The sequence below is a fragment of the Saimiri boliviensis genome, chromosome 5, assembly GCF_048565385.1.
Source record: "Saimiri boliviensis isolate mSaiBol1 chromosome 5, mSaiBol1.pri, whole genome shotgun sequence".
In the NCBI taxonomy this organism is placed as follows: Eukaryota; Metazoa; Chordata; class Mammalia; order Primates; family Cebidae; genus Saimiri; species Saimiri boliviensis.
In genome coordinates, this window is record NC_133453.1 from 49,181,728 (window position 1) to 49,206,331 (window position 24,604).

Here is a 24,604-nt window from a genome sequence, read left to right on the forward strand (position 1 = left end):
ACAGTGGATCTTAAGTCAGAGAGATAGAAATTGAGAGACATAAAATGATAAAACCAGAAAGAACTGATATTTTAAATCCTCTTAGTGGTTTCTGAAGAATCTGATGACTTGACAAGAAACATTTTACAGGCACAGCTGCAAACTCATCCAAATTAACATACATTAAAAAAATGTATAAAATAATGTTCCCTTCAGATTGTTTTGTAAAAGGCAAAAAGAAAAAAAAAAATCTGAAGAACTGTATCTGTTTCCAAAAGCCTTGCATAAAAGATAAGGCTTTAGTAAGTTCTACATACTGAGAACAGAATATTGCTAAAAATAAGAACTTAAAAAGAAGCTTTTAAACTACCATTATCTTCCATTTCATTGCATTAATTTTTCTCTACCATCTCTATTCCCACCAAACTTAATGCTATCAGAGCACTTAAAACATCATATTAGAGTTTTAGTTGACACATTTTTTCTTGCTAAATTGTCATATTTGCTTCATATACTAATGTTTAACAAATAACAGTAACTAGAGTGTTTGCATAACAAATAAATGAATGATATAAATTTTGAAATTGAGGAAAAAATGTATTAAGTATTTATTACCATAAATGGGAGAGTTAGAATTGAGCAAAATATTAGCCTCTCTGAATAATCCAGACATTACCTATCTTTTTTACTTTCTCTCTAGTTTTCTGGGTTTAACTGCACATGTTCAAAATATTTCTACATTAGAGGATGTAAGCTAGTAATCTACTAACCAAATTCAGTTTAGAGATAAATGTTTTATATGCATATTTTTAAGTGAAGAGCTTAATATAATAATTCAGACTGCAGATTTCTCTTAAAATTGTCTAAGATCTAGCAACAGTGATGCCTATTCCTATATAATAAGGGCCACGGAGACCAAAGTAGCTGCTGTTGCCTTTAGATGAGACATGCATGCTTCAAACTACACGAGTCCCCTTTGCTCCTGATCTACCTCCCATCTGCTGCTTTCCTCATCTGTGTGGCCAACCTGGTCCCTCTGAGCATTTGAGCACCAGACCCATTCTCTACATCTAAAGATTATTAACGTTTAAAACTGTAACATATATCATATAGGCAGTTTTCCTTTTACAGGCATACCTCATTTTAATGCACTTTGCAGACATTGCGTTATTACGAATTGAAGGTTTGTGGCAACCCTGCATCAAACAAGCTCATGGCACCATTTTTCCAACAGCATGTGCTCATTCTTTGTCTCTGTGTTACATTTTAAGAATTCCTACAATATTTCAAACTTTTTCATTATTATTCTATCTGTAAGATGGGGAACTTAATAAGAAGCATGTGTGTATTCTGACTGCTCCACCCACTGGCCATTCTCCCATCTCTCTCCCTCTTCTTGGGACTCCCTTCTTCCCTAAGACACAGCAATATAGAAATTAATTGGCTGGGCACGGTGGCTCACACCTGTAATCCTAGCAGTTTGGGAGGCCGGGGTGGCTGGATCACCTGAGGCCAGAAGTCCAAGACCAGCCTGGCCATCATGGTGAAACCCCATGAAAGAAAGAAAGAAAGAAAAAGAAAGAAAAGAAAAGAAAAGAAAAGAAAGGAAAAGAAAGGAAAAGAAAGGAAAAGAAAGGAAAAGAAAAGAAAAGAAAAGAAAAGAAAAGAAAGAAATAACCCTACAATAGCTTCTTAGTGTTCAAGTGAAAGGAAGGGTCACACACTTCTCACTTTAAATCGAAAGCTAGACATGATTACGCTTAGTGAGGAAGGCATGTCAAAAGCTGAGGCTGGCCAAAAGCTAGGCCCCTGTGCCAAACAGTTAGCTAAGTTGTGAATACAAAGGAAACATTCTTGAAGGAAATTAAAAGTGCTATTCCAGTGAACACACGAATGATAAGAAAACGAAACAGTCTCATTGCTGATAAGGAGAAAATTTTAGTGATCTGGATAGAAGATCAAACCAGCCAGAACATTCCTCTAAGCCAAGGCCTAAACCAGAGCAATGCCCTAACTCTCTTCAATTCTACGAAGGCTGAGAGAGGTAAGGAAGTTGCAGAAGAAAAGTTTAAAGCTAGGAGAGGTTGGTTCATGAGGGTTAAAGAAAGATGCAGCAAGTGCTGATACAGAAGCTGCAGAAAGTTATCCAGATCTAGCTAGGATCATCGATGAATGTGGCTCCACTCAACAACAGATTTCCAGTGTAGACAAAACAGCCTTCTATTGGAAGAAGATGCCATCTAGACTTTCATAGCTAGAGAGGAGAAGCTAATGTCTGGCTTCAAAGGACAGGCTGATTCTCTTGTTAAAGGATAATACAACTGCTAACTTTAAGTTGGAGCTAATGCTCACTTACCATTATAAAAATCCTACAGCTTAAGAATTATGCTAAATCTACTCTGTGTGCTCCACATATGGAACAACAAAGCCTGGATGATAGCACATCTGCTTACAGCATGGTTTATTGACTACCTTAAGCCTCATATTGAGACCTACTGCTCAGAGAAGAGATAACTTTCCATTAGTGCACACCGACAAGGCACCTGGTCACCCAAGAACTCTGATGAGATATACAAGGAGATTAATGTTTTCATGCCTGCTAACACCAACATCCATTCTGCGGCTCACGGATCAAGGAGTAATTTCCAATCTTATTATGAAATACATTTTGTAAGCCTATACCTGCCATATTCCTCTGGTGGATCTGGGCAAAGTACATTAAAAACCTTCCAGAAAAGAGCCTTCATTCTGGATGCCATTCAGAACACTTGTGATTCATAGGAGGAGGTTACAACAGCCACATTAACATAAGTTTGGAAGAAGTTGATTACAACTCTCATGGATGACTTGGAGGGGGCTTGAAACTTCAGTGGAGAAAGTAATTGCAGATGTGGCAGATATGGTAAGAGAAGTAGAATTAGAAGTGAAGCCTGAAGATGGGACTGAATTGCTGCCATCTCAAAATAAAATGTAAATGAATGGGGAGTTGCTTCTTATGGATGAGCAAAGAAAGTAGTTTCCTGAGATGGAATCTGTTCCTAATGAAGATGCTGTGAACACTGTTGAAATGACAATATTCTTTAAGCTTAGTTGACAAAGCCAGTGGCAAGGTTTGAGAAGATTGATTCCTATTTTGAAAGAAGTTCTACTCTGGGTAAAATGCTATCAAATGGCAACATATGCTATACACAAATCTTTCATGAAAGGAAGTCAATCTATGTGGCAAACTTCGTTGTTGACTTATTTTAGGAAATTGCCATAGTCACCACAACCTTCAGCAGCTACCACCCTCATCAGTCAGCAGCCATTGACATCAAGACAAAACAAGACAAGACCCTCCATCAGCAAAAATATTACAACTTGCTGAATGCTCAGATGATGGTCAGCATTTTTTAGCAATAAAGTATTTGTAAAGTATGTACTTTGGCTTTTTAGACACAATGCTATGAGATTCTTAATAGACTACAGCACAGACAGTGTAAACATAATTTTTATATGCACTGGAAAACAAAACACTTGTGCGATTCGCTTTATTGTGATATTCACTTTATCGCAGATATCTGGAACTGAGCCTGCAATGTATCTGAGGTATGCCTGTTTTCATATTCTAGTTACTGATTATCATTTGTCATTTAGCCATGGAGTCGTCAGATCCACAAACATTTCTAATCTCAAACTTATAAGGGGAGAAGGGACAAGAAGAAGAAAAATGTTACCTATTAACTGGCTCCTGAAATTATAATAGCATAGGAGAGCAGGCAAGTTTAAAGTGAAGTTACACAAGAATATATCCTTAAAAATATACCTGAAGTCCTACTGTTTTTAGCTGAGCCTCATTATAACTGAACTAATTGCTACATGCATTCTGGTATTCCACAGGGCATGTCATTTCTTCCAAAATACAACTAGAGACCCTGAAAGCCTGGTGACAACATGCTGACATATACAATGGTGCCCCTTGGGGAAATGGGAGTCTTAAAAAGGCCCACTGCACTTTGTAATTATTTCCACAAGAAAAGTCAATCATTTGAGAGGGCAAAACTATCGCTCATATTAACATAATTCTCTTTGAGGACGAAAACGTACAAAATGATTACACTCTTGGACTTCAAGTAAGTTCGATCTTACTTCACATAACAATACTGGTAATATAGTAAAGTACTTTCGTCTTGTTAGAGACTGAAGGGAAAAAAATTTATGTCTAGAGTATGCCAAGTTACTTCTGCTAAAATAATATTCCCCTACAAACTGAATTTGCTTTGCAGTTTGCAAGTGCACACTCTTAATGCAAAAATATTTTGAAAACATATGCAGTTAAACCCAGAAAACTGAAGATAAACATATTACTGACGGAAATCATTTGAGGGAGCAAAATCCTGATTCAACGTTAATTTTCCTTCCTTTTATGAAAATTAGAATGCAAATTAGAAGATGTGAATTAAATGGGAAAATGTTCAGTTTTGTTTGACTTAAAAAAACTGATTATAGAGCTTGTTCAGAGTTCTTCAAACAGAACATCTGTTAAAATTCATATTTAAGTTACTTCTCAATTACTTCAAATATTACTTGGTAAAAAAAATACTCAGTATAATCCAAAAGGATAATTTACTAAAGTTTTTAGGCTGAAAGTTTATAGAAAAAAATGCAGATTGTTCAAAGCAGGCTGCAGGGATGTTTCTAATGGTTGTTCAGATTTAGAGTTAATTTCTCAGATAATATTCAAATATTTAGAGCAACAGTAAATGTCATAGGACTAATATAAAAACAACAATAAGGAATAGTGTCAGAAAGGGGCCTAATTATCCCAAAAAGGCAAAATGAATGGCTTCCCATGGTGATTAATTATTGAATTAGGAAGATCAGATCCTTACATGGCTTGAAAAATATTCTAAAGGTGTTTCAGAGCTTGGAGTTACTTTCTTATGTGTATTTCTGTACACAGCTACTGTAGGAAGCACCACTCGAAATAAACCCTGCCATAGTCACGAGGTATTTGAATCTGAGCTCCTCTTTTACCTGAATGATCCACTGACCTCTGAATCTCTGATCTCATTCATCAAAATCTGTAAGCTTAGTGATGCAAGAACCTTTGGTTTCTACACTAAACAATTAGAATGATGGTCGCTCCGAAGAAAGCTCTACTCCAGGCAGCCATTATTGGAGCAGAATTGGCACAAACAGGAAAACAAAAGCCTGGTATGCCTAGGCTGGTCACTGTGGATGCAGGGCAGCTTTTCGCTCAACTACTGTAATCGTGTCTCATGGATTTAAAAAAAACAACTTTACACTCATAAAGATAACAAACTAGAACTTTGATAACATAGTATCTTGAATAAAACATGACATATTGCTATCACTTTAAACTTATTTAAAGAAATAGAAATCACAAAACCAGAAAAAAATATTAGTGTACAGGTTGCTTCTGAAAAAGAAACAAAATTGAGCAAGATGGCATTCTACAAGACTGTGCAGACCATCAGCAAGCATAATCAATCGTTTTCTCAGGGTTAGTAGGTGCTAGGCTTTATGAAGTTCACCCTGGACAGAAACAAGTGGTTGAGAAAGTACCTTCAGTCCAAGCCAGTAAGCCCAAATGACAGCAACTGCATGCTTACGCCTAGCCTCCTCCTTCAAGCGTTTCAATTCCCTTCGAGCCTAGAATGTTTTAGATAGTAAATAAAAGAGACAGCCCAATGCAGACAGCACACATGATCAGAAAAAGATACCCCACCAAACAGAAGAGCCAATTTATGAATAAAGATTTCAGAATGATAGAGAAACAGTGCATAATAACTTAAACCCAAAGAATTGGTGTCAGGCTGGTGCAGCACTTTTATTTTCAGTGCACTGAGATTCTGTTGCAGACGAAGGCAATCTGTTTGGTTCCCAGGGTAATCATCTCCCACCCCTTACTTTCATTCTTTTCCTTTTTTCTCCCTTGTACTCTTTCTCTCTGTGCTGCCTTCTCCACACACTTGTACTCCCATATCAACGAAAGCCTTCAAACTGAGTAACAGCCCTAATGGCTCCATTAGACTCCTCTTTGCTGACAGCACATTGGGATGAAGAAGCCATGCACTCCTGTCTGAGTTCATCCCTTTGGATGGATAAAAAGACAACTCTTGTGAACAGTCATTTGGAAAACTGGGCGGGAAAAAAAAAAGGTTATTTCTCTGAAGTGCAAACAAAAACCCGAACTAACGAAACTCAAAAATTCCTTCCAGTCAAAAAATGAAAAGTAGCATGTATAAAAATTCAATTTTAGCTAAGGCCCCGGAAGTGAAATATACTGAAGACTAAAGCAATTTTTAAACTTATAGGTTTAAAAATTACTCTGAAGGAAAAACAAAAATCTTAGGCACGTTATTCTAAAGGATATAAACAGGCACTAATTGTTCAAGACATTACAGTATTGAGACTGGGAAATGAACTCACTGGATGGGGCAATCCTAGCAAGACCCATCTAGGAGTCCTTTTGCTTCTGCTACATTTCCCTCAGTTGACTAGAGGAGCAAGTTTGTTCTTCACAGATTTTCAGGAAAAGCACCAATGAACAACCTTGGTTCGTTTTTGGCAAATTAAGCTCTTTATGCAGGCAGATGTCGACTTGTCTCATTTTTCTCACAAGATAGGCTTACAATGTTGACAAGGTGGACTTCAAAACACAGGACGCTGTTGATGTTTGTGTTTCTAACTGGAATACACATTTTTAGCAAAGATGACCTTTGATTTTCTAAGTAACAAAAACATCTAAAAATCTTGTCCCTTGGGGTATGTGAAATGTTCACAGAGCCCACGACTATGCCTGGGGATTAGGGAGAGCATTTCAGGAGGCCTTTGTTTCTGAAAACAAACAGCTGATGCTGAAATTCCTGGGATTCTTCAGTGGCAATTACAGCTAGCTTTGCATGAACATGATTTCTGTTAAATCACAGATGATAATTTTTTGCACATGTAATATATTTCGTATAATAATCAATAGCTGCCACAGTGAAACTAAAAAAAAAATTTCATTCATAAATTAATTTTTAAAGCATATGTTAGAGGCATTTCCATTGTCAACATGTTGCAGAAGACTGATTGAAGCCCAAACCTGAACATTCCCAACATGCGCAACCCCTCCAGAAAACCTTTAAAACACTGCTAGCATCCATCAGTGGTGGTGGTGGGGGGGGAACAACCCTAAACATGCATGTTATTTAAGAGCTTTTTTTGTTTCTTAAAGAGCAATTACACTCGTGCCTTTTTAGTAAGCAATTAGTTTTGGCCTATGCTTTCTAAGCGCATGGCCTATGCATGCCTAAGCTTCCTAAGCGCACTACTGAACTAATGTTTCCAGGTGTGTTAAATCTGGCTGCTAGGGCATGCACCAGTGTGAGCCATTATTAACTGTAGTCATTCATCCCCTAATAGGCTAAAGATAAGGACTGATTATTGCAGAATTCCAGGATGGAGTGTTGTGATGTGTGCATCAAGTACCTTAGATCCAAGCCAGTAAGCCCAAATAACTGCAATAGCATGTTTATTCCTAGCCTCCTCCTTCAGCCGTCTCAGTTCCCTTCGCGCCTGTGAGGCATTTGAAAAGGAGTTACAGAAAAGTTTAAGGCAGAAAGGTTACTGCTGGTTTTCAATGAAGAAAGAAAAAGAGAGACACTAGTTACCACCAAACGGTAAACGCAAAAGCATGTGCCACCACCCCACACCAAAATGTTGGAAAGAGCAAGAGGCAAACATGTGCTCAGTAGCTTAAGCCAGTGAAACATTTTCTGCCCCTGAAGCCGAGGGTTCACGGTTCTACGGGACGTTACTGCTGACCCACCACCTTCCTTGGGGTCTCTGGCCTACCTGGGTCCCATGCCAATATGCAGCAATGGTTGTGACTGCTTCCTTACAGCGCTTTTGATGCTTCAGTTCCCGCAGGATTTTTCGAGCCTAAGGGGCAGAATCATCCAAAAGAGAGAACGTTAAAAAAAAAATTGATAGTGACTTGGAAAACACGCCTAAAGAGATGATCGTCCTAACACCCATTCTGTTGTGAAAAATCAACAGGTTAAAGAAAAGGTGAAGATGACTAGCCCAAAACTTGACTATGAAAAGGTGGACAATGAAGACATCATTAAGCCTGAGAGTGTAGCTTCCACTTGATTGGGACAGCAGCCTCCCATGCCCTGATACGCAATGGGAAAAATCTGACTACAGCATCACAGGCTGACACACATCTGTGGGATGAAACTGTTCTCAGAAGGTGGCCAGAGGATTCCAATGATTCTCTAAAGGCTGCTGCATCTCCTTCATTATTATTGCCTGGAATGTAACTGTAGCTGTCCTTTTTATTGAAGAGATTTTTTAAATTGCAAAACCAAAATGATCTCACTGATCCCAAACAAGTGGCTTCTTTCCGTTAGTTGCTGAAAACCGAGTTTATGGGGTCCAGGAGGACATGTGGTTTGGAGGCGGACTTCGGGTCTTTCCTATAGGGTCTCTAGCGTGCAAACTGGGCCACAGGGCCCAGTCATGAGGTCAAGGAAGAACCAGCAGGTATCAGTTTCACTCATTCTGCATGTTCAGATTTGTGTTTTGGCATTTGCTGTAGGACAACTCTTAAGCCCTTAGGTTGCTGAGGGCTTGGGCAAGTTTAGTCAATGCTGTGGGACTCGGGGCCAGGCTCTACCCTCTGAATGGGCTCCAGGCCTGGGCACTACCCCTCTGGATCCAGACTATACCATGAAATCTCCTCAAAGGACAGTGGTCAGAACAGGTTCTGAAGTTATCATTGATCTAGATTAGGGATCAGTAAACTTTTTCTGTAAAGTGCCAGATGGTAACTGCCTTTGGCTCTGCAGGTTACACAGTTTATCACTACTAGTTGACTCTATACCAATGTAGTGCTAGAGCAGCCAGACAATCTGTGAAATAAATAAATGTAGCTATGTTCCAATAAAACTTTATTTACATACACTGAAATTTGTATTCCATATAATTTTCATATGTCATGAAATCAGCTTCCTTTGCTTTTTTTTTTTTTAAAAACCAATGGTTTAAAAATATAAAAACCATTTTTAGCTTGCAGGTTGTATGAGAACAGGCAGCAGGCGAGTTTTGGCCTGTGGCCTGTAGTTCATTGACCCTTGGACCAAGTCTTGGCAGGAAAGACCGAGACCCAGGCTGTCCACTGTGACGGCTCCCCGTGTCCCTACCACTATTCCTGGCCAGATCTCAGGATCTTCCAATCATGATGGGTAGCCTGCAAGATGGTTACTAGAGAGTTATGGAAGTCATTGGGCTAGGGGTTCTGAGTATGAAGGCTGTGGGACAGCCTTCTGTACTACAGCTTTTCTCGAAAACCTGAGGCAAAGGGATATTGAAATCACGTACGTTATTATTTCAAGGACATCCTGCTTAGAAAACAAAACTCTTAAAAAGAAAGCTGGTTAGAAGGAAGTGGCTAAGACATGGTCACCAGGGTCCCCATTTGGCCCATAATATTTATTCTTTCCTTCTGACTGTTTACAGGCAAGGCAGGAGACAGAGGAGCCCTCCCCTGCAGGGTAAGCCTAAAGACATTATCCTTTGTGAAAAACCAGAAAATTCCAAATAAATAAATTATACTTCTTTTAAACTCACCTTCCAACCCCGGATATAAGACTGAATTACCAAGGCGGAACTCTTTGTCTGCTGGTACCTCTTTTGTTGCTGTAGGATAAAAGGGGAAGATATTAGCAGTTGTACTTGCCTATCTCTAGTGTATACAAGGATTGAGAAAGGGTATTTACTCATTTTGTCTGACTCTTAATTATCCATACTCCTTCTGGAAACCAATACATCAAGAAACCAAAACATCAAACAATCCAATAATATTACAGCTAATCCAAAGTATGCTTTAAGGATGCTAAATAAAATAATTCCTAAATGACTCAGGACCCACCATTATTATCATTATGTTCTTTGTCTCCTGCAGTTATAATACAGGGTTCCACACATGGCAGACTGAATGAAACCCACTGAGTTCTGCATCTGCTTTTGAGTGTCTTCTCCTCCTGGTGTCATTTCTCACCATGCTACTTATTGGACCCACCTCTAAACCTCCCTAGTTTCTTTTAGGTTTACTACTTTTACTCTGCCTCAAACTGGAAAATCCGCTAAAAATTTAAGTAAACTGTTATCAATCAACTAAATATTTATATATTGAGCCTCTACTGTGCATAAAGCCTTTTAATAGAACCATGAGAATATAAATGTGCATCTGACTCTATCCCTGCCCCAAAGGACTTGAAGTGGACACAGGTCAACAGGATAAAGAATAAACAGTACCCTGGGAGAGATATAGCACAGAGAGCACAAGAGGCAGGCTCAGAGACGGCAAAGGTTACTTCCAGATGGGGAAGGTCAAAGACGACCCAGTGAGGCTTCCAGCTCTGGCTCAACATGCTGAATGCTCAGAGGCCTTTCTTAGTTCTAGGGCTGATGCCTCTGAGTGGAGGCTGCTGGAATACTCCCTAGAAAAGTGGGCTCTTGGGCCAGGTGCAGTGGCTCACGCGTGTAATCCCAGCACTTTGGGAGGCCAAAGCGGGCGGATCACGGGATCAGAAGATTGAGACCAATCTGGACAACATGGTGAAATCCTGTGTCTTCTAAAAATACAAAAATCAGCCGGGCGTGGTGGCATGTGCCTGTAGTCCCAGCTATTTGGGAGGCTGAGGCAGGAGAATTGCTTGAACCTACGAGGCGGAGGTTGCAGTGAGCCAAGATCGTGCCACTGCACTCCAGCCTGGTGACAGAGCAAGACTCTGTCTCAAAAAAAGAAGAAAAAAGAAAAGAAAAGAAAAATGAGATCTTATTGTATTTACTTTGGAATATACACTGAAACATGGGCATCTCTGATGAAAATTCATAGCATTTCAAAGAACGAAAGTCACGCTGTGAATCCTTCCAGTTATAAGTGCTAGATGGCTCAGCCCCAATTCCCTGAGGTGGGAGAGATGCCTTCTCAGGATTTGAGGCTATGTCTTGGAAGATCAGAAGTAATGGGGGATGTTATCAATAGATGAGCAGTAGAATAAAAAAGGATGCCAAGGAGAAAATCCAAGAGGACCTTGGGACATCAGGCAAGCCACTCACCTCTGGGCCTCAGTTTCCTCAGCTGTTAAATAAGGGGCTGGAAAATCTCTAGGATTCCTTCCAGAGTAATAGTCCACAGATGTATGAACAAGCTACAGCTACGATATCTGACCATCACTCTGACATCCATTTGGTACCTCTGTGTTTTCATTTTTAGTTACTAAATGTCTTGAAAATAGCTATATCTCACTTGAAAATTAATCTCTAAGAAACATGAAATATCACAGAATGTGGAATAACTTAAAAGTAACCAGCAACTAAAAAGGAGCATCTTTTTTTGAGATGGAGTCTTGCTCTGTTGCCAGGCTGGAGTGCAGTGGCATGATCTCAGCTCACTGCAACCTCCACCTTCTGGGTTCAAGTGATTCTCCTGCCTCAGCTTTCCAAGTAGCTGGGACTACAGGCATGCACCACCATGCCCAGCTAATTTTTGTATTTTTTAGTAGAGATGGGGTTTCACCATGTTGGCCAGGATGGTCTCGATCTCTTGACCTCGTGATCTGCCGGCCTCATCCTCCCAAAGTGCTGGGATTACAGACGTGAGCTACTGCGCCCAGCCAAAAGGAGCATCTTTTAAAGAAATCTTTGAGTTATCTGGTTGAGGGAAAATAATGAATTTAATCACTGGCTTGAGTAACACGTAGTGAACTGCTTGAGGTATTTAGTTCAAATTTTGAAAGAGACATACTAGAGAAAAGTTAACACTTTCTCTAAAATTGGGTCTATTATCAGTTTTCATTCGACAAACTAATATCACTCATAACTCCTGACATCATGAACTAATCATACATAGTGACTTTTTAAAATCTGCTGACATAAAAGCTTTATATTCGGAGAGAAGGTACAAACAATACTTGCTCTTCCTAGCTCTTTGCATTGCCTGTTCTTTCTCATCCTTCTGATCAAATGGCCCCGCTCAGAAGTTTCTCCTTAGCCACTCCACCTTAGGTCACATCCCGCTTCCCCATTATTCTTTATTTCAGTTTTCTATTTCCTTCCTAGCACTTGCAAACATCTACTATTGTTCTGATTATTTGTTTGCCTAAATGCATATTGTCTTTCACTAGATAAAAACTTTAGGAAGTCAGGAATTCGGTTGTTTTGTCCACCTTGTTAACATGTTTCAAAAACATTTGCAGAATTCAAGACAGATGAATCCAGCACACCTGTAAACTTAGATTTTCTTAATGACCTTAAAACAAGAAATTATAAAAAAGGGCTCCTTGAGGATTGTTTACTTGTTGGTCCTTTTTCAGGCAAACAGAAAATAGAGCATTATAAATCTGCAGCAGAGTTAAGGAGTGCTACTAGGTGTACAAAGGAGACTCCACGGCCACCAGCTTGGTGCCAACAGTCCAAAGTGCCTTTGCAGAATGCATGTGAATGACTGTATCATTCATATAGCTGGGCAGATTCATATTTTAAGACTTAGAATACTGGCCGGGCACAGTGGCTCACGTCTGTAATTCCAGCACTTTGGGAGGTCAAGGCGGGTGGATCGTGAGGTCAGGAGTTTAAGAACAGCCTGGCCAAGATGCTGAAACCCTGTCTCTACTAAAATTACAAAAATTAGCCAGATGGTGAGTGCCCGTAATCCCACCTATTGAGGAGGCTGAGGCAAGGAATTCCTTGAACCTGGGAGGTGGAGGTTGCAGTTAACTGAGATCACGCCTCTGCACTCCAGCCTGGGTGACAGAGCAAGACTCAGTCTCAAAAAAAGAAAAAAGAAAAGACTTATACTGCTAGTTATAATCTTAACTAGCATGAGCCATTGTAAAGATACTCTCAAGCTGATTTTCTTTAGCTTAATCACTTAAGTACCTCATTAATTCCTAAAACGTGGAAATAATAAACTAAAATGTATCATGTGAGAATAGGTCAGTGTAATTATGTCTTAATTATATACAACCCTATAGCAAAGCCTCTTTATGGCTGAAAAAGAGGAAGAATATAATAAAGGAGATGTGAGTGCAAATTTAATTCATTTTGTGAGGACACAGCCCAAGTTCCAATTAGCCTTGAGGCAAACCTTCAAGCTTCTCTCAAACCTGTGGTATGCCTTCAACAAAGCCTCTACAATCAAGTGAGGAAGGAAATGCCAAAAATAAACTTCATATTAATTAGGTAATCATAATTTATTATTGAATCTTTCCCTATAATTAATAGAGCCAGATACCTAAGGACAAAAGAGAATGTAATCCTTTAACCAAAACCAGAAATCTACAAAAACATGGCATTAGCTTTCTGGAATTAAAGCCACATTCAAAGCTGCTACAATAAATAAAGAATAGCCAATTATATTGAAAAACTGGCCCAACCAAATCAAAAACTTAAATGACATTGTCTCTTCCAATCTGATGACCAAATTAAAAATGTATTTCCAACCAAATACAGCTAGATCAGTGAAAGGCAGTGTAGTCTACTGAACTTGAGCTCCAATACTGTCTTGGATTCAAGACAGTATTGCCCAGCTCGGTGACTTATATGTGACTGTGGGCAAATTATATAACAGCTTAGTGTCTCAGTTTTCTCATCTTAAAAAAAAAAAGAATCATTAAGAGCATGAGGTGGTTGGGAGAATTAAATATGTAAAAATAACACACATAGTTAAGTACATAACAAATGCTGGCAAATTAGCATTGTCATTACTGATTTTAAATGACTGAGACTCTTACCGCGAATCTCCTGAACCAGGCAGCAATCACAATTTGGCTTTTCTTCATTAGCAGGAAGTGTGTGCGGCATTTCCACCCGCGGTAAATCTTCTGAATGAGAGTGGCCAAGTCTTCCAGGCGTTGCTTCCTCAGGTCTTCCAATTTGAATAACTAGTAAGAAGCGATAGATGGACTTTATCAAAAATCCGCTGAAACCTCACAGCATACAGGAAAGGAATTTTCAGAAGACAAAATACCATGGTGGTGGAGTCAATCATGTTGGAAAAAAGAACTGAATAACTATATTAATTATATATGATATGGATAATGGTCCATGCGAAGATTATTTTGATGAATTCACGAAAGACTTAAAATTTTTATTCCAGTGATTCAGAATTTATGACTAAGCAGAGAGGGGCTGAATTGAGCTTAAGTTTACCTTTACACTGTCTATGAGGATGCAAATTACTAATGGGAGGCGGATGCTGGAAAACTCTCTCTTAAATGAATTAAGTACTTTCCAAAATCTCAACATTTCCAAATTACCAATCACCTGCTACACTCATTATACTTCGCATTCATCTATTCACTGACAAAAAGATTTCCTTGGGGCTCTATGAGGTAGAATGCTATAAGTATTTTTTTTTTACTTAAAAAAATTTTTAATTTTAGTGCTTTCCTGTACCTTTCAATAGTAGAGGCTGTAGTTTTAAAAATTAACGTATAATTCAGGTATTACAAATACAGACTACATTTACCTGCAGTTGCTATGAATGATGAGGTTGTACTGTTGTAGTAACAGTGTCTTTGTGATTTCTTAAGTGTTGTACAACCTGTCAGATCAAAGACTTAGATGGTTCATAAAAAATATGCATTCTTCCACTACCCCTCATAGGTCCTTGCCTCTTCGTTATTTGTAGATAAACACAGAAACGTTTTGTGGCATTCATGGTAGCGTCTCATGTAATGTTATAAAGTTAAACATCTTTTAAGAACTTTCCTATGTGATTCCAGCTTAAGTTGAGAGTGTAAAGATTTTGGATACATACTGTTCTTGGGTTTCGGATGAATATCTTTGATCTACCAAAGGAGTATTCTTCCACAGGAATCTCTAATTCGTTAAATAGGACCTCCACACCAGACCTAAAAAAATAAAAATAAAAACAATGAGTTTTCTTTTTTTTTTTTTTTTAATTTTTTAATTTTTTTAAAATTGCATTTTAGGTTTTGGGGTACATGTGAAGACCATGCAAGATTGTTGTATAGGAACAATGAGTTTTCTGAGTTAAAAGTTTTATCTTATATCATGAGATATCAGGAGATCAGGTTCTCAATCGTATAAAACACAGCCTCATTTCCGAGTGTAATTGCTCTTTCAGTTATCATCCTTCTATCAAAGAATTTTCCATAAATTAAACCAAAACCAATAAACATTGAAGAAGTAAATTTGGGTTCAGAACTATGTATTCTAGGACATGTGGTATTAAAACCAATTCTTGATTTCATTAGTAGAGGCAATACTTGTATCAAATATACCTCTAATGAAGTACCAACGTGGGTCAGAAGGGTGTGCAAGAAACTCAGATCTATATTGAACTCACTCAGTTGATTCCTGATTGTTTCTGCCCCTGAGAATGCAAGCAGAGCCCAAGACACAGTCCCAGACCAACCGGATGCTAAGAACGTGGGCCTCACCCAGCAGGAGCAGGAACTGGACTTGCCTCTGACCTCTCCATTCTGGACCCGGGTTTCAACATCAGTCTTTAGAACTAAACCTCACCCCACCCACCTGTGGACTAGATGCCAGGCAAGGAGTGAATACATTTTCTGTATTATGGTACCTGTTTACCATAATACCCTGGAAATTAGCAATGGGAACAGTACCCAAATCCTACATTAAATTAGGGTATTAAATTAGGCATCAGAGATCACACCATACATCTGGAGTTTCTAGATCTTCTTATAATACAAAGTAAGTGTCCTAAGAGTGTTGATGTTCCTGTGAAAGGCCAGGTGCACTGAGAATGTGTAGGCAATATCAGAAAAGTTAAATGAAAATCGCCCATTTCCTGCCTAGGCCCATGAAACAGGCATGTCAGCCCTTCCGCAGTATTAGGGGCAAACTTCTCCAGCCTGCAAAGGAGCAGCCTCTCTGTTGGGTGAGAGCATAAGGAAGGTCACTGCACAAGCAAGGCTTGATTTCCCTCCTGCAGCAGCCGCCCATCAGTACACAGTTCTCTCTGCCTGTGGAGCGCTCGCAGGACGTGGGGATACACCACTGGGCCTGCAGTGTTCAGCACTCTGTCTGGGACTGGATGAGTAAATGCAATTCAAGACAGACCAGTTGAAAGCTGTATGGCTCCAGGTCCAAGCTACATTCTCTAATACAGCTTTCCTAGCAATAATGCTGACATTGTGAATTCTACCTGCTCCTATCATCTATTTATCAACTGGTACAGATCTAGGCAAAGAGAGGGACCTTCACCCACCCACTGATTCTCTCTGGGGCCTCATGGGAGAAACGACAAGTGGTAATCCAACCTGCCTCTAATTCTACTCTTCTATGATTCTACACAAATATAAATGTATCAATTACAAATCACATCCTATGAACCTACCTTAGGCATATTCTAAAAATTAGTATTATAGATATACAAGTCTCAAATGTGTATTTGGTAAGTCCTGTTTTGACCTTAGCACAAAATGGTATCCCAACAGAAGGTGGTCCAAAACAGAGGTTACACTCAGTTTTTTAGAGAATTCTCTTTTACCTAACGGCATGTGAAAAAAACTATTTTTTGAATACTTAAAATATTCACTATTAAATATGGTCACTAAATTTCTTACCTGGCTGGTCCTTTCCAATGTGGCCATGTCTGTTTACAAAGCATTTTGTATCTTTCCAGGCAAGGCTCATAGGCCTGCCTGAAGGCATAGCCTGCCCTCCGCACTCGGACGTTCTCCAAAAGACCCAGATACCTGATCTGATGACACACGAGAGCCTCGTTGAAGATGTGTGCTGCTTTTTTATCATTCGGTTTGATACACCTTAAAGATTATAAAGATTTTAGGTTATAAACTGCTTTTAATGGATAAAATTTTCTATGTTTTTACAAAGTATTATATATAACTGTTACATAGCAAAACAATTACTTGTTATTCTTAAGAAACCTAATAATTACTTTTGAAATTATTTCAAATCATTTTACAACAACCTAAAGATAAATACAACACTGCAGGCTCAGTAATTTTAAAAAGAACAAACTAATAAATGCAATGACGTGGATGAGTATCACTGACATTTCATTGAGTGAAAGAAGTCCAGCACAAGAGTACATGCTGTAGTTATGATTCTATTTTTATCAAGTTCAAGCAAAACTAATCCATGGTTAAAAATCAGTGCTGCTATTACCTCTGGTGAGAGGTAGTAGTGGGGGATCGACACAAGAGACACAGGGAACCTTGTGGGCTGATGAGAATGTTCTATCACTTGGTCTGGATGGGGTAACACAAGTACATACATCTGTAAAAGTTCAGGAAGCTGTACAGTTAAGATCCATGTACTTTACCGTATGTGTATCATACCTTGATAAAAAGATAAAAAAACACTGTTGCCTCCCTATACCTGTGCTCCTTTCTTAACAGGGTGCTTTGCTCCCCAGGGAAAAACTTTATTTCCCAGCCTCCTTTGCAAATAGGTGTGGCCAGGTGAGCAACTTCTGGCCAATAGGATCAGAGGGGAAGTAGTAAGTAACGTCTGCCCCCTCGAGTCAGTGTTCATACAAGAAGGGACGGGCTCTCCCCTCGGTCTCTTCCAGACTACTGCTGGCTGCAAATATTGACAGCCGTCTTTGACCATGCAGACAAGGAACACACCCAGGAAATGGCAGAGCCACAAAATAGAAAGAACTGCCCTGTCAGCTTTGGAGTCCTCATACTTAGAAGTTACTTAAGAAATCAATGTCAATATTGCTTAAATCATTATTAGCTTTAATCATACTGCCGCAATCCCTGTGTCCTAATACTTAAACATTCACAGTTATTGCTGCCTAACTACAACTGCGAAATTACATACTTGAGTGGACAACTACATCTTAGCTAGTCTGGCATTGATGCTACTACACTTTTTCTTTTACCACTTATAAAAATAATGTCAACTTTTTGGCTTAAAGATGGACAAATAGATAAATGGAACAGCCTAGTAAATTCAGTCCCTACATATACAGTCAACTGATTATCAATAAAGGAACCAAAGCAAATCAATGAGAAAAGGAGATTGCTTTCTTTTCAATGTGGTTTTAGTGCAACAGGATATCTACATGGGGGGAAAATGGATCTAAATATAAAATCTGAAACTACAAAACTTCTAGAAGAAAATATATGATAATATATTCACAACCTTGGCGTTTATTAAGATTTCTGAGGAAAGCTGTAAAAATAGGCCAGGCACAGTGGCTCCTGCCTGTAAGCCCAGCACTTTGGGAGGCAGAGGCAGGCAGATCACAACGTCAGGAATTCAAGACCAGCCTGGCCAGCATGGTGAAACTCTGTCTCTACTGAAAATACAAAAGAATTAGCTGGGCATGGTGGTGCATGCCTGTAATCCCAGCTACTTGGGAGTCTGTGGCAGGGGAATTGTTTGAACCTGGGAGGTGGGGGTTGCAGTGAGCCAAGATCGGGCCACTGCACTACAGCCTGAGCAACAGAGTGAGACTCCATCTCCCCCCCACCAAAAAAAAAGCTGTAAAAATAAAAAAGGGAGGGGAATGAAAATGTTTTACATCTTAACCTGTGTGGTGGTTACTAAAGTATATATAATGGTTAAAAAAAAAATTGAACTGTTCACTTCAGATCTGTGCATATCAATTCACATAAATGATAACTCAATACAATATAGTCAAGATGCAAAAAAAAAAAAATCATTCAATTGAGAATAACAAAAGTAACTCATCACAGAAAGTTTCTTGGTTTTTTTTTCTTATTTGAAACTAGGATCCTCTCCAATATACGTTCTAATCTGACTGCAATCAAAGCAGAGGGTTTTGTCTACTTACATTTCTGCAAATATCAGGCACACAAACTAAACACAAAAATGTTCTTCACTTTAGTTTCCTGATAACTGATTTTCAAAGACAACTACAGAAAGTATTTGTGGGTGTGGCTGTGCTCCATGAAATCTGACCCACCAGACACATACCTTTTGTCATCTAGTTCAACAAATACACACATAGTAACCCACAATGCCAGTCGGTCTTTACCGAATCTAGAGATAGTTATGTCTAAGAAAAAGAGAAACTCCCAGAGGCCTTTTTTTTTTGAGACAAAGTCTTGCTTTGTTGCCCAGGCTGGAGTGCAGTGGTGTGACCTTGGCTCACTGCAACCTCTGCCTTCTGAGTCCAGGCAACTCTCCTGCCTCAGCCTCCCACGTAGCTGGGATTACAGGCCCGGCTAATTTTTGTACTTTTTGTAAAAATGGGATTTTGCCATGTGTAGTCAGGCTATTCTCAAATTCTTGACCTGCGGTGATTTCATCCTCCTTGGCCTCCCAAAGCGTTGGGATTACAGGCATGAGCTACCGTGCCTGGCCCCTTTTAAGAAGTTCTTTCTGGCCAGGTATGGTGGCTCATGCCTGTAATTCCAGCACTATGGGAGGCTGAGGCGGGTGAATCACTAGGTCAGGAGTTCAAGACCGAGCCTAACCAACATGGTGAAACCCCATCTCTACTAAAAATACAAAAATTAGCTGGGCATGGTGGTGCATGCCCGTGATCCCAGCTACTCAGGAGGCTGAGGCAGGAGAATTGCTTGAACCCGGGAGACGGAGGTTGCGGATCGTGCCATTGCACTCCAGTCTGGGCGACAGAGCGAGACTCAGTCTCAAAAAAAAAAAAAAGTTCTTTCTACTGCCTTGAAAAAATTCAGGTTGCTTTAGGAATCCTTCTCCAGGCCTACACCTTTCACAGGAAGAATAACGTGCATGAAGTGCTAGAGCTGTAACTAAAGCCACTTGCTTCAATGCTGTGCTCTAAGATAGTATGACAAGAAACTCAAATGAAGCCAAAAAGAGTTTTCTGCAAAACACTGACCAGAAAAAACACTTACATTTTGTTTCTTGTCATTAAAAATAGAATAACAAACATACAGGAAGTTGAAAACCCCTAGGTGTCAACCACTGCACTTCATTATCTATTACCTTCTCCACAACACTTTACTTTTTTACTTTCTTATTTTAGGGGAAAGAAGAGTGGAGCATTTTTTAAGCCAATCCCAGATGCGCTATTATGTAATCTGTAGGTGCTTTAGTTGCCCTCTGCTTGGGCTACACTCAGATTGAAGCAAAGGGAAAAATGATAATCCTCCGGGGTACTCTCACATTTCGACTGCAAGTTTTACGTGCCAGGAATACCTAATATAGTTTGGGTTCTTGGTCTGTAGGTTTTTCATCAGAGTGGCCACGGATGCCTTGAACTGTGAGCCTGCTGTAGGAGGCCTTTTCAGGTTGATCTTGGCGGGATTCCCTTCAGGGAACAAAGACTTGATGAGGGTGTGGCTGGCCTTCCACATGGCTTGTGACAGGTCTCGATAGAGAAGGTCATTGTTTTTGTCAACAAATCCCTCCACCTGATACAGCACCTACAAGAGCACATGGAACTCAATGACGGGCACATGGCATGTTATAATGTCAAACTATTAAAAATACTCCAAGACTATACTGCAGCCTCTTCCTTCACCATCAAAAAATCCCTGACCTGTTAGTCACACTCTCAATACTAAGTTCGCCTCCAAGTTTAAATTCCATCTGTCTAAATCACAGACGAGATCAAAATAAATTCTATTACCATACAAGATTTGCAAGAATAAACTCCAAAAATGTTATCATAACATTTTTCAAAGGATTTTGGATTTTTTTAGGGGTTTGAACATATTTTGAAGTTTTACTTTTATTTTTTAGTTCTCATATGCCAATTCCAGTCTGTTTAAAAGTAGACAGGGCAAAATAGAAACAACATTTTCATAGATATCCTGAAGCAGCAGAAAAACTGATCAGAAACTATCTATTAATAATATAAGCTAATAAAAAAAATAAAGAGCCAAGTTCTAACTTTTTGAAATTAAAGATAATTCAGATATTACATGCTTAATTTTTACGAACATATAATCAAGAATTTTTTCCCTTTGAAGTTTGCAATTTTATGAAAACGAAAGTATTAGCTCTCATCAGTGATCTTTCAGGATTCGAAAGATCAACCAATTATGATTGTTTTTGGCATTGTCTTTATATATTAGATGACATAAAATTAGTTCCCCCAAATATTAACCAAATATATAAGGGCTTTTTTAAAAAAGGTAAATATTTTCCCTGATGTCATTTCGAAATCTCAGAGAATTTATTATTTTTGCTGAACGGCTTGTCTTTTTAAAGCCTGAGGTCTTTACTGACTCCTAATTCATATTGGCAAAATCTCCTTTAATAGTGTTGATAGATATTTTTAATAGGACAGCTTAGAGTTAGAAAATAATAAAAACGATTAAAAAATATATTTAAACTCTTCATTAAGTCCACTAGCTTTGCTTTGGGTTTTCTATATTAATAAGATTTCATTCAACATGGCCCAGATTCTATTTCTATTGAACACCGATTGATTCTACCACTTTGGCAGCTCAATTTGCCCTCACGAGTTAATGGGGTTTAGGACGCCCCTCTCTGAAGCACAGCCTCCTTGCAGGGATAACTCGCAGGCCTGAGTGGGTGCTCGCAGCTCCTCCATACCTTTCCAGCATAATGCTGGATCCTGAAGCAGCTGTGAGGCAGAGACGTGTCGTTGAGGAACCGAGAGCACTTGCTCATCCTGCTCTCAAAGTGCTGGTGGGTGGCACATACTTGGTTCAGCTTCTCCAAGAAGGTCTCGTCCGTGACCGTGCCAGGCCTCAGGCACTCTTCATCCAGCATGGCCAGAATTCCATTTGTGTTCTGGGAGAAAGGAAATAAAAAAGTTTCCTTCCTTCCTCACTGTATTGTTTTAATAATTACTCCTAATTACACCATCGAACACAATGAACTTAGTCACAAGAGAAGTCTGCTCAGTTATAACACAAAGCAGTTTAAAACAAAAAGTATTTGTTTGTTTATAACAAAACAAATGACAAAAGCCACAGGAATCAGCCCCTTCCCAAAGGATCCCAGGTGTGTGTATGGTGGTGTGGTTGGGAGAGTGTGTCTTCTCGGCTTCTCTCTCCCCACACAGAACAGGACCTAGGAGTTGCCTCAGACACCTTACCCTGATGATAACTGAAATGTATACCCTTAGAAAAAGACAAGTTGGACCTCAAAGATTCAAAAACAAATCTGAAAGCAGAAATGAATGTGACAAGACGGCCTCTATAACATGTCTCAAATCACAAAGCACATTCTTCTAAGGCCATTATTTGAAACTCGTTTTCTCTGTTTCCAAATTGTTCATGTGTTCAAAATAAAGTTTATTTTCTAGAACAAACTGCTGTGATTTGAGATGCTGCTTTTAACAATCACTGCAATCGAGCTGATTTCAAGAATATCTGTTTCTATCACTCTTTCCTTCTGAGAGAAAAAGAGAACAACCACAAAAAGGAATATCTGTTTCACATAGACTTAGATTTTAGAAATTCACGTGGAATTTCTAAACGGATGTTAAACCTAAGTGAAAATTTGTTGCATAACTAGACCCTGTGGTCATTTTTATTCCAAGAGTAGTCAGCCCTAAAACGGAATCAGAAGCCAGGAAGCTTCTACTTTGCTAAATAAAGACTGCTACTCCTTGGACTCACCCTACGGGTCATAAGTCTTAATTCCAAAAACAATCCACTCCACTGAGCATCAACCCCACCTACTTCCACCCAGGCAAAATCCTCTGTTCCTCTTCCCTTCTGCTCACAAGGCCACAACACCCTCTGACCAGCATTTATTCATTGTACACAAAACCCAGGGGAAGTGTGGACTCTCAGGAATCAAGTGTGCTCATAACATCCCCAGAACAAACATTATTGTTTAATGATGCTGGAAGGAAGCATTTCCTTTATATACCCGGGTTCCTATGTGAACATGAGCTTCTTCAATCATATAGCAAGGGGATTTCTGGCTGAGATAATCTGGTTAAATTAAGCGTATTACCACTGTTCTTTTTTTCCCCCTTCCCTTCTTAAAGAAGAATAATTAAGTGCAAGGTTGTATTTATCAAGGGAAACATACTAACCAGAAATTCTGAAAATTAAGATTCCCATAGCAAATTACCTCCTTCACAAAATGTATCAGGAATATTTTAAGGAAATTCACTTTTCAGGGCCCAAATCAGAGTTTTGAGTTGCTTGTACGGAATATTAGTGTTCCCATTCAACACTGTTCAGATTTTTTAAACACAGTTTACTTCTTATTGAACAATGATGCCTTAGAATATTATTTTTAATGTCCAATTTAATCAGAGAAACAACTTTTAGGAATATCTTGAATACGGAGGGAAAAAAATTTGGTTCATTACGTATTTCCCAAAAGGCTTTGTAAAAGACGAGTAGAAAATGACTTAATATTCATACACAGCATGTGATGGAATTCCTGAAACACAGCACTCACCTATCACGAAACAGGTCTTGCTAAAAAGACGGCACGGCAATAAAGCTTATATACTATTTCAAATTACTTATTCAAAGTCAGGTATTAGTAATCATAAGCATAAAACAAATGAGTTTCCTGTTTTCCACACACACAAAGTCAGTCTTCCCACATTTAGTTCATTTATAATAAACTACAGAATAAGATCTAAAATCAAAAATCTTGGACTCAGAAAGCTTACTCAAAATTATCCAATAATTTTTCATACTTTAAGCCTTTTCAGATGCACACATACTTGGGTCATCTGAAAAAATGTAAGGTCCCTGGCCACTGGCAGTCACACATGCAATGCCCTCTGCATATATGATCCGAATCAAGGCCACAGCTGTGCTCGAGCCACTTCTGGGGTCCCACTTAATTCAGCTCCAGAAGCTGTCCCTTTATGTCTCTTAAACTTAATATGATACTTGGTGAATAGTATGTTAAGAGGTCATTAAGGTTTGGGGAATGAGATGATATTTTGATTTAGCAAAAAACTGGATGGCTGCTCAGAGCCTACTGTGATCAGTACTCATACGCCCAGGAGCCATGGAACAGACCCAGGCTCCAACCACACAAGAAAGGCTGGTACCTTTAAGGCCTGGTGTCTGAAGGCCATAAAAGGGTGTTGTGATACGGCCACAGGATGAGCATGGCCACAGGGGATCCTGGCTAAGTATCAAAACAGCCAGTTATCGATGTATGTGTTCAAGAACTATACATGATCTCTTAGGGCTACAATAAAACCTCTAGAACTCTGCAATTCCTTGAAAAAAAAAAAAAAGATAAAAAACAGTGAAAATACTAATACTTAACATTGAAGGCACTGAGAACATTTATAAGGCTTTATTATGGCGCTAAAACATTCTTTAGAAAACAAAGTACTCACATTTTCTATTAGGTCACAAATGATAGCATTATTGAAGTAGTCAATGTGAGTCCATTCTATATCCTAAAAGACCAAACAGAACAAAATCCAATTACATGAGATGAAGCCACTACCACCCATAAAACAGACTTTTCCCATCTTATCATATTTCCCTTCCTCTCCAAATCTATTTTTTTTTTATATAAGAACCGGAACTGCAAGTGTCACAGGCAGTTCCCAAAATGTTCTCAATGCAGCTGCCTACCACTGACATAATCTGATTGAAGCGAACACCCCTGGCCTGTTCTGAGAGAGCCCTCCATTCCACTCTCCCATCTGCAGCAATTTCCCATGCACTTCACT

The 24,604-nt window shown here is 39.1% G+C and overlaps 1 protein-coding gene across 10 annotated transcripts in view; it reads right to left on the reverse strand.

Annotated features, from left to right (window-relative positions):
• MYO1B (myosin IB) overlaps positions 1-24,604 on the reverse strand; it is a 188,189-nt gene that overhangs the window by 17,394 nt on the left and 146,191 nt on the right. For 4 of the 10 annotated variants that reach the window (XM_074399339.1, XM_039469886.2, XM_074399338.1 and 1 more), the window contains exons 15-24: positions 24,263-24,325; positions 21,523-21,723; positions 20,158-20,384; positions 16,599-16,799; positions 14,801-14,894; positions 13,773-13,922; positions 9,604-9,672; positions 7,825-7,911; positions 7,459-7,545; positions 5,548-5,634 (exon numbers count right to left, since the gene is read on the reverse strand). In XM_074399339.1, coding sequence (XP_074255440.1) covers positions 5,548-5,634; positions 7,459-7,545; positions 7,825-7,911; positions 9,604-9,672; positions 13,773-13,922; positions 14,801-14,894; positions 16,599-16,799; positions 20,158-20,384; positions 21,523-21,723; positions 24,263-24,325 — 1,266 coding nt within the window. The remainder of the gene's footprint in view (positions 1-5,547; positions 5,635-7,458; positions 7,546-7,824; positions 7,912-9,603; positions 9,673-13,772; positions 13,923-14,800; positions 14,895-16,598; positions 16,800-20,157; positions 20,385-21,522; positions 21,724-24,262; positions 24,326-24,604) is intronic. The other 6 variants (XM_074399342.1, XM_074399340.1, XM_074399343.1 and 3 more) reach the window with 3 other exon arrangements.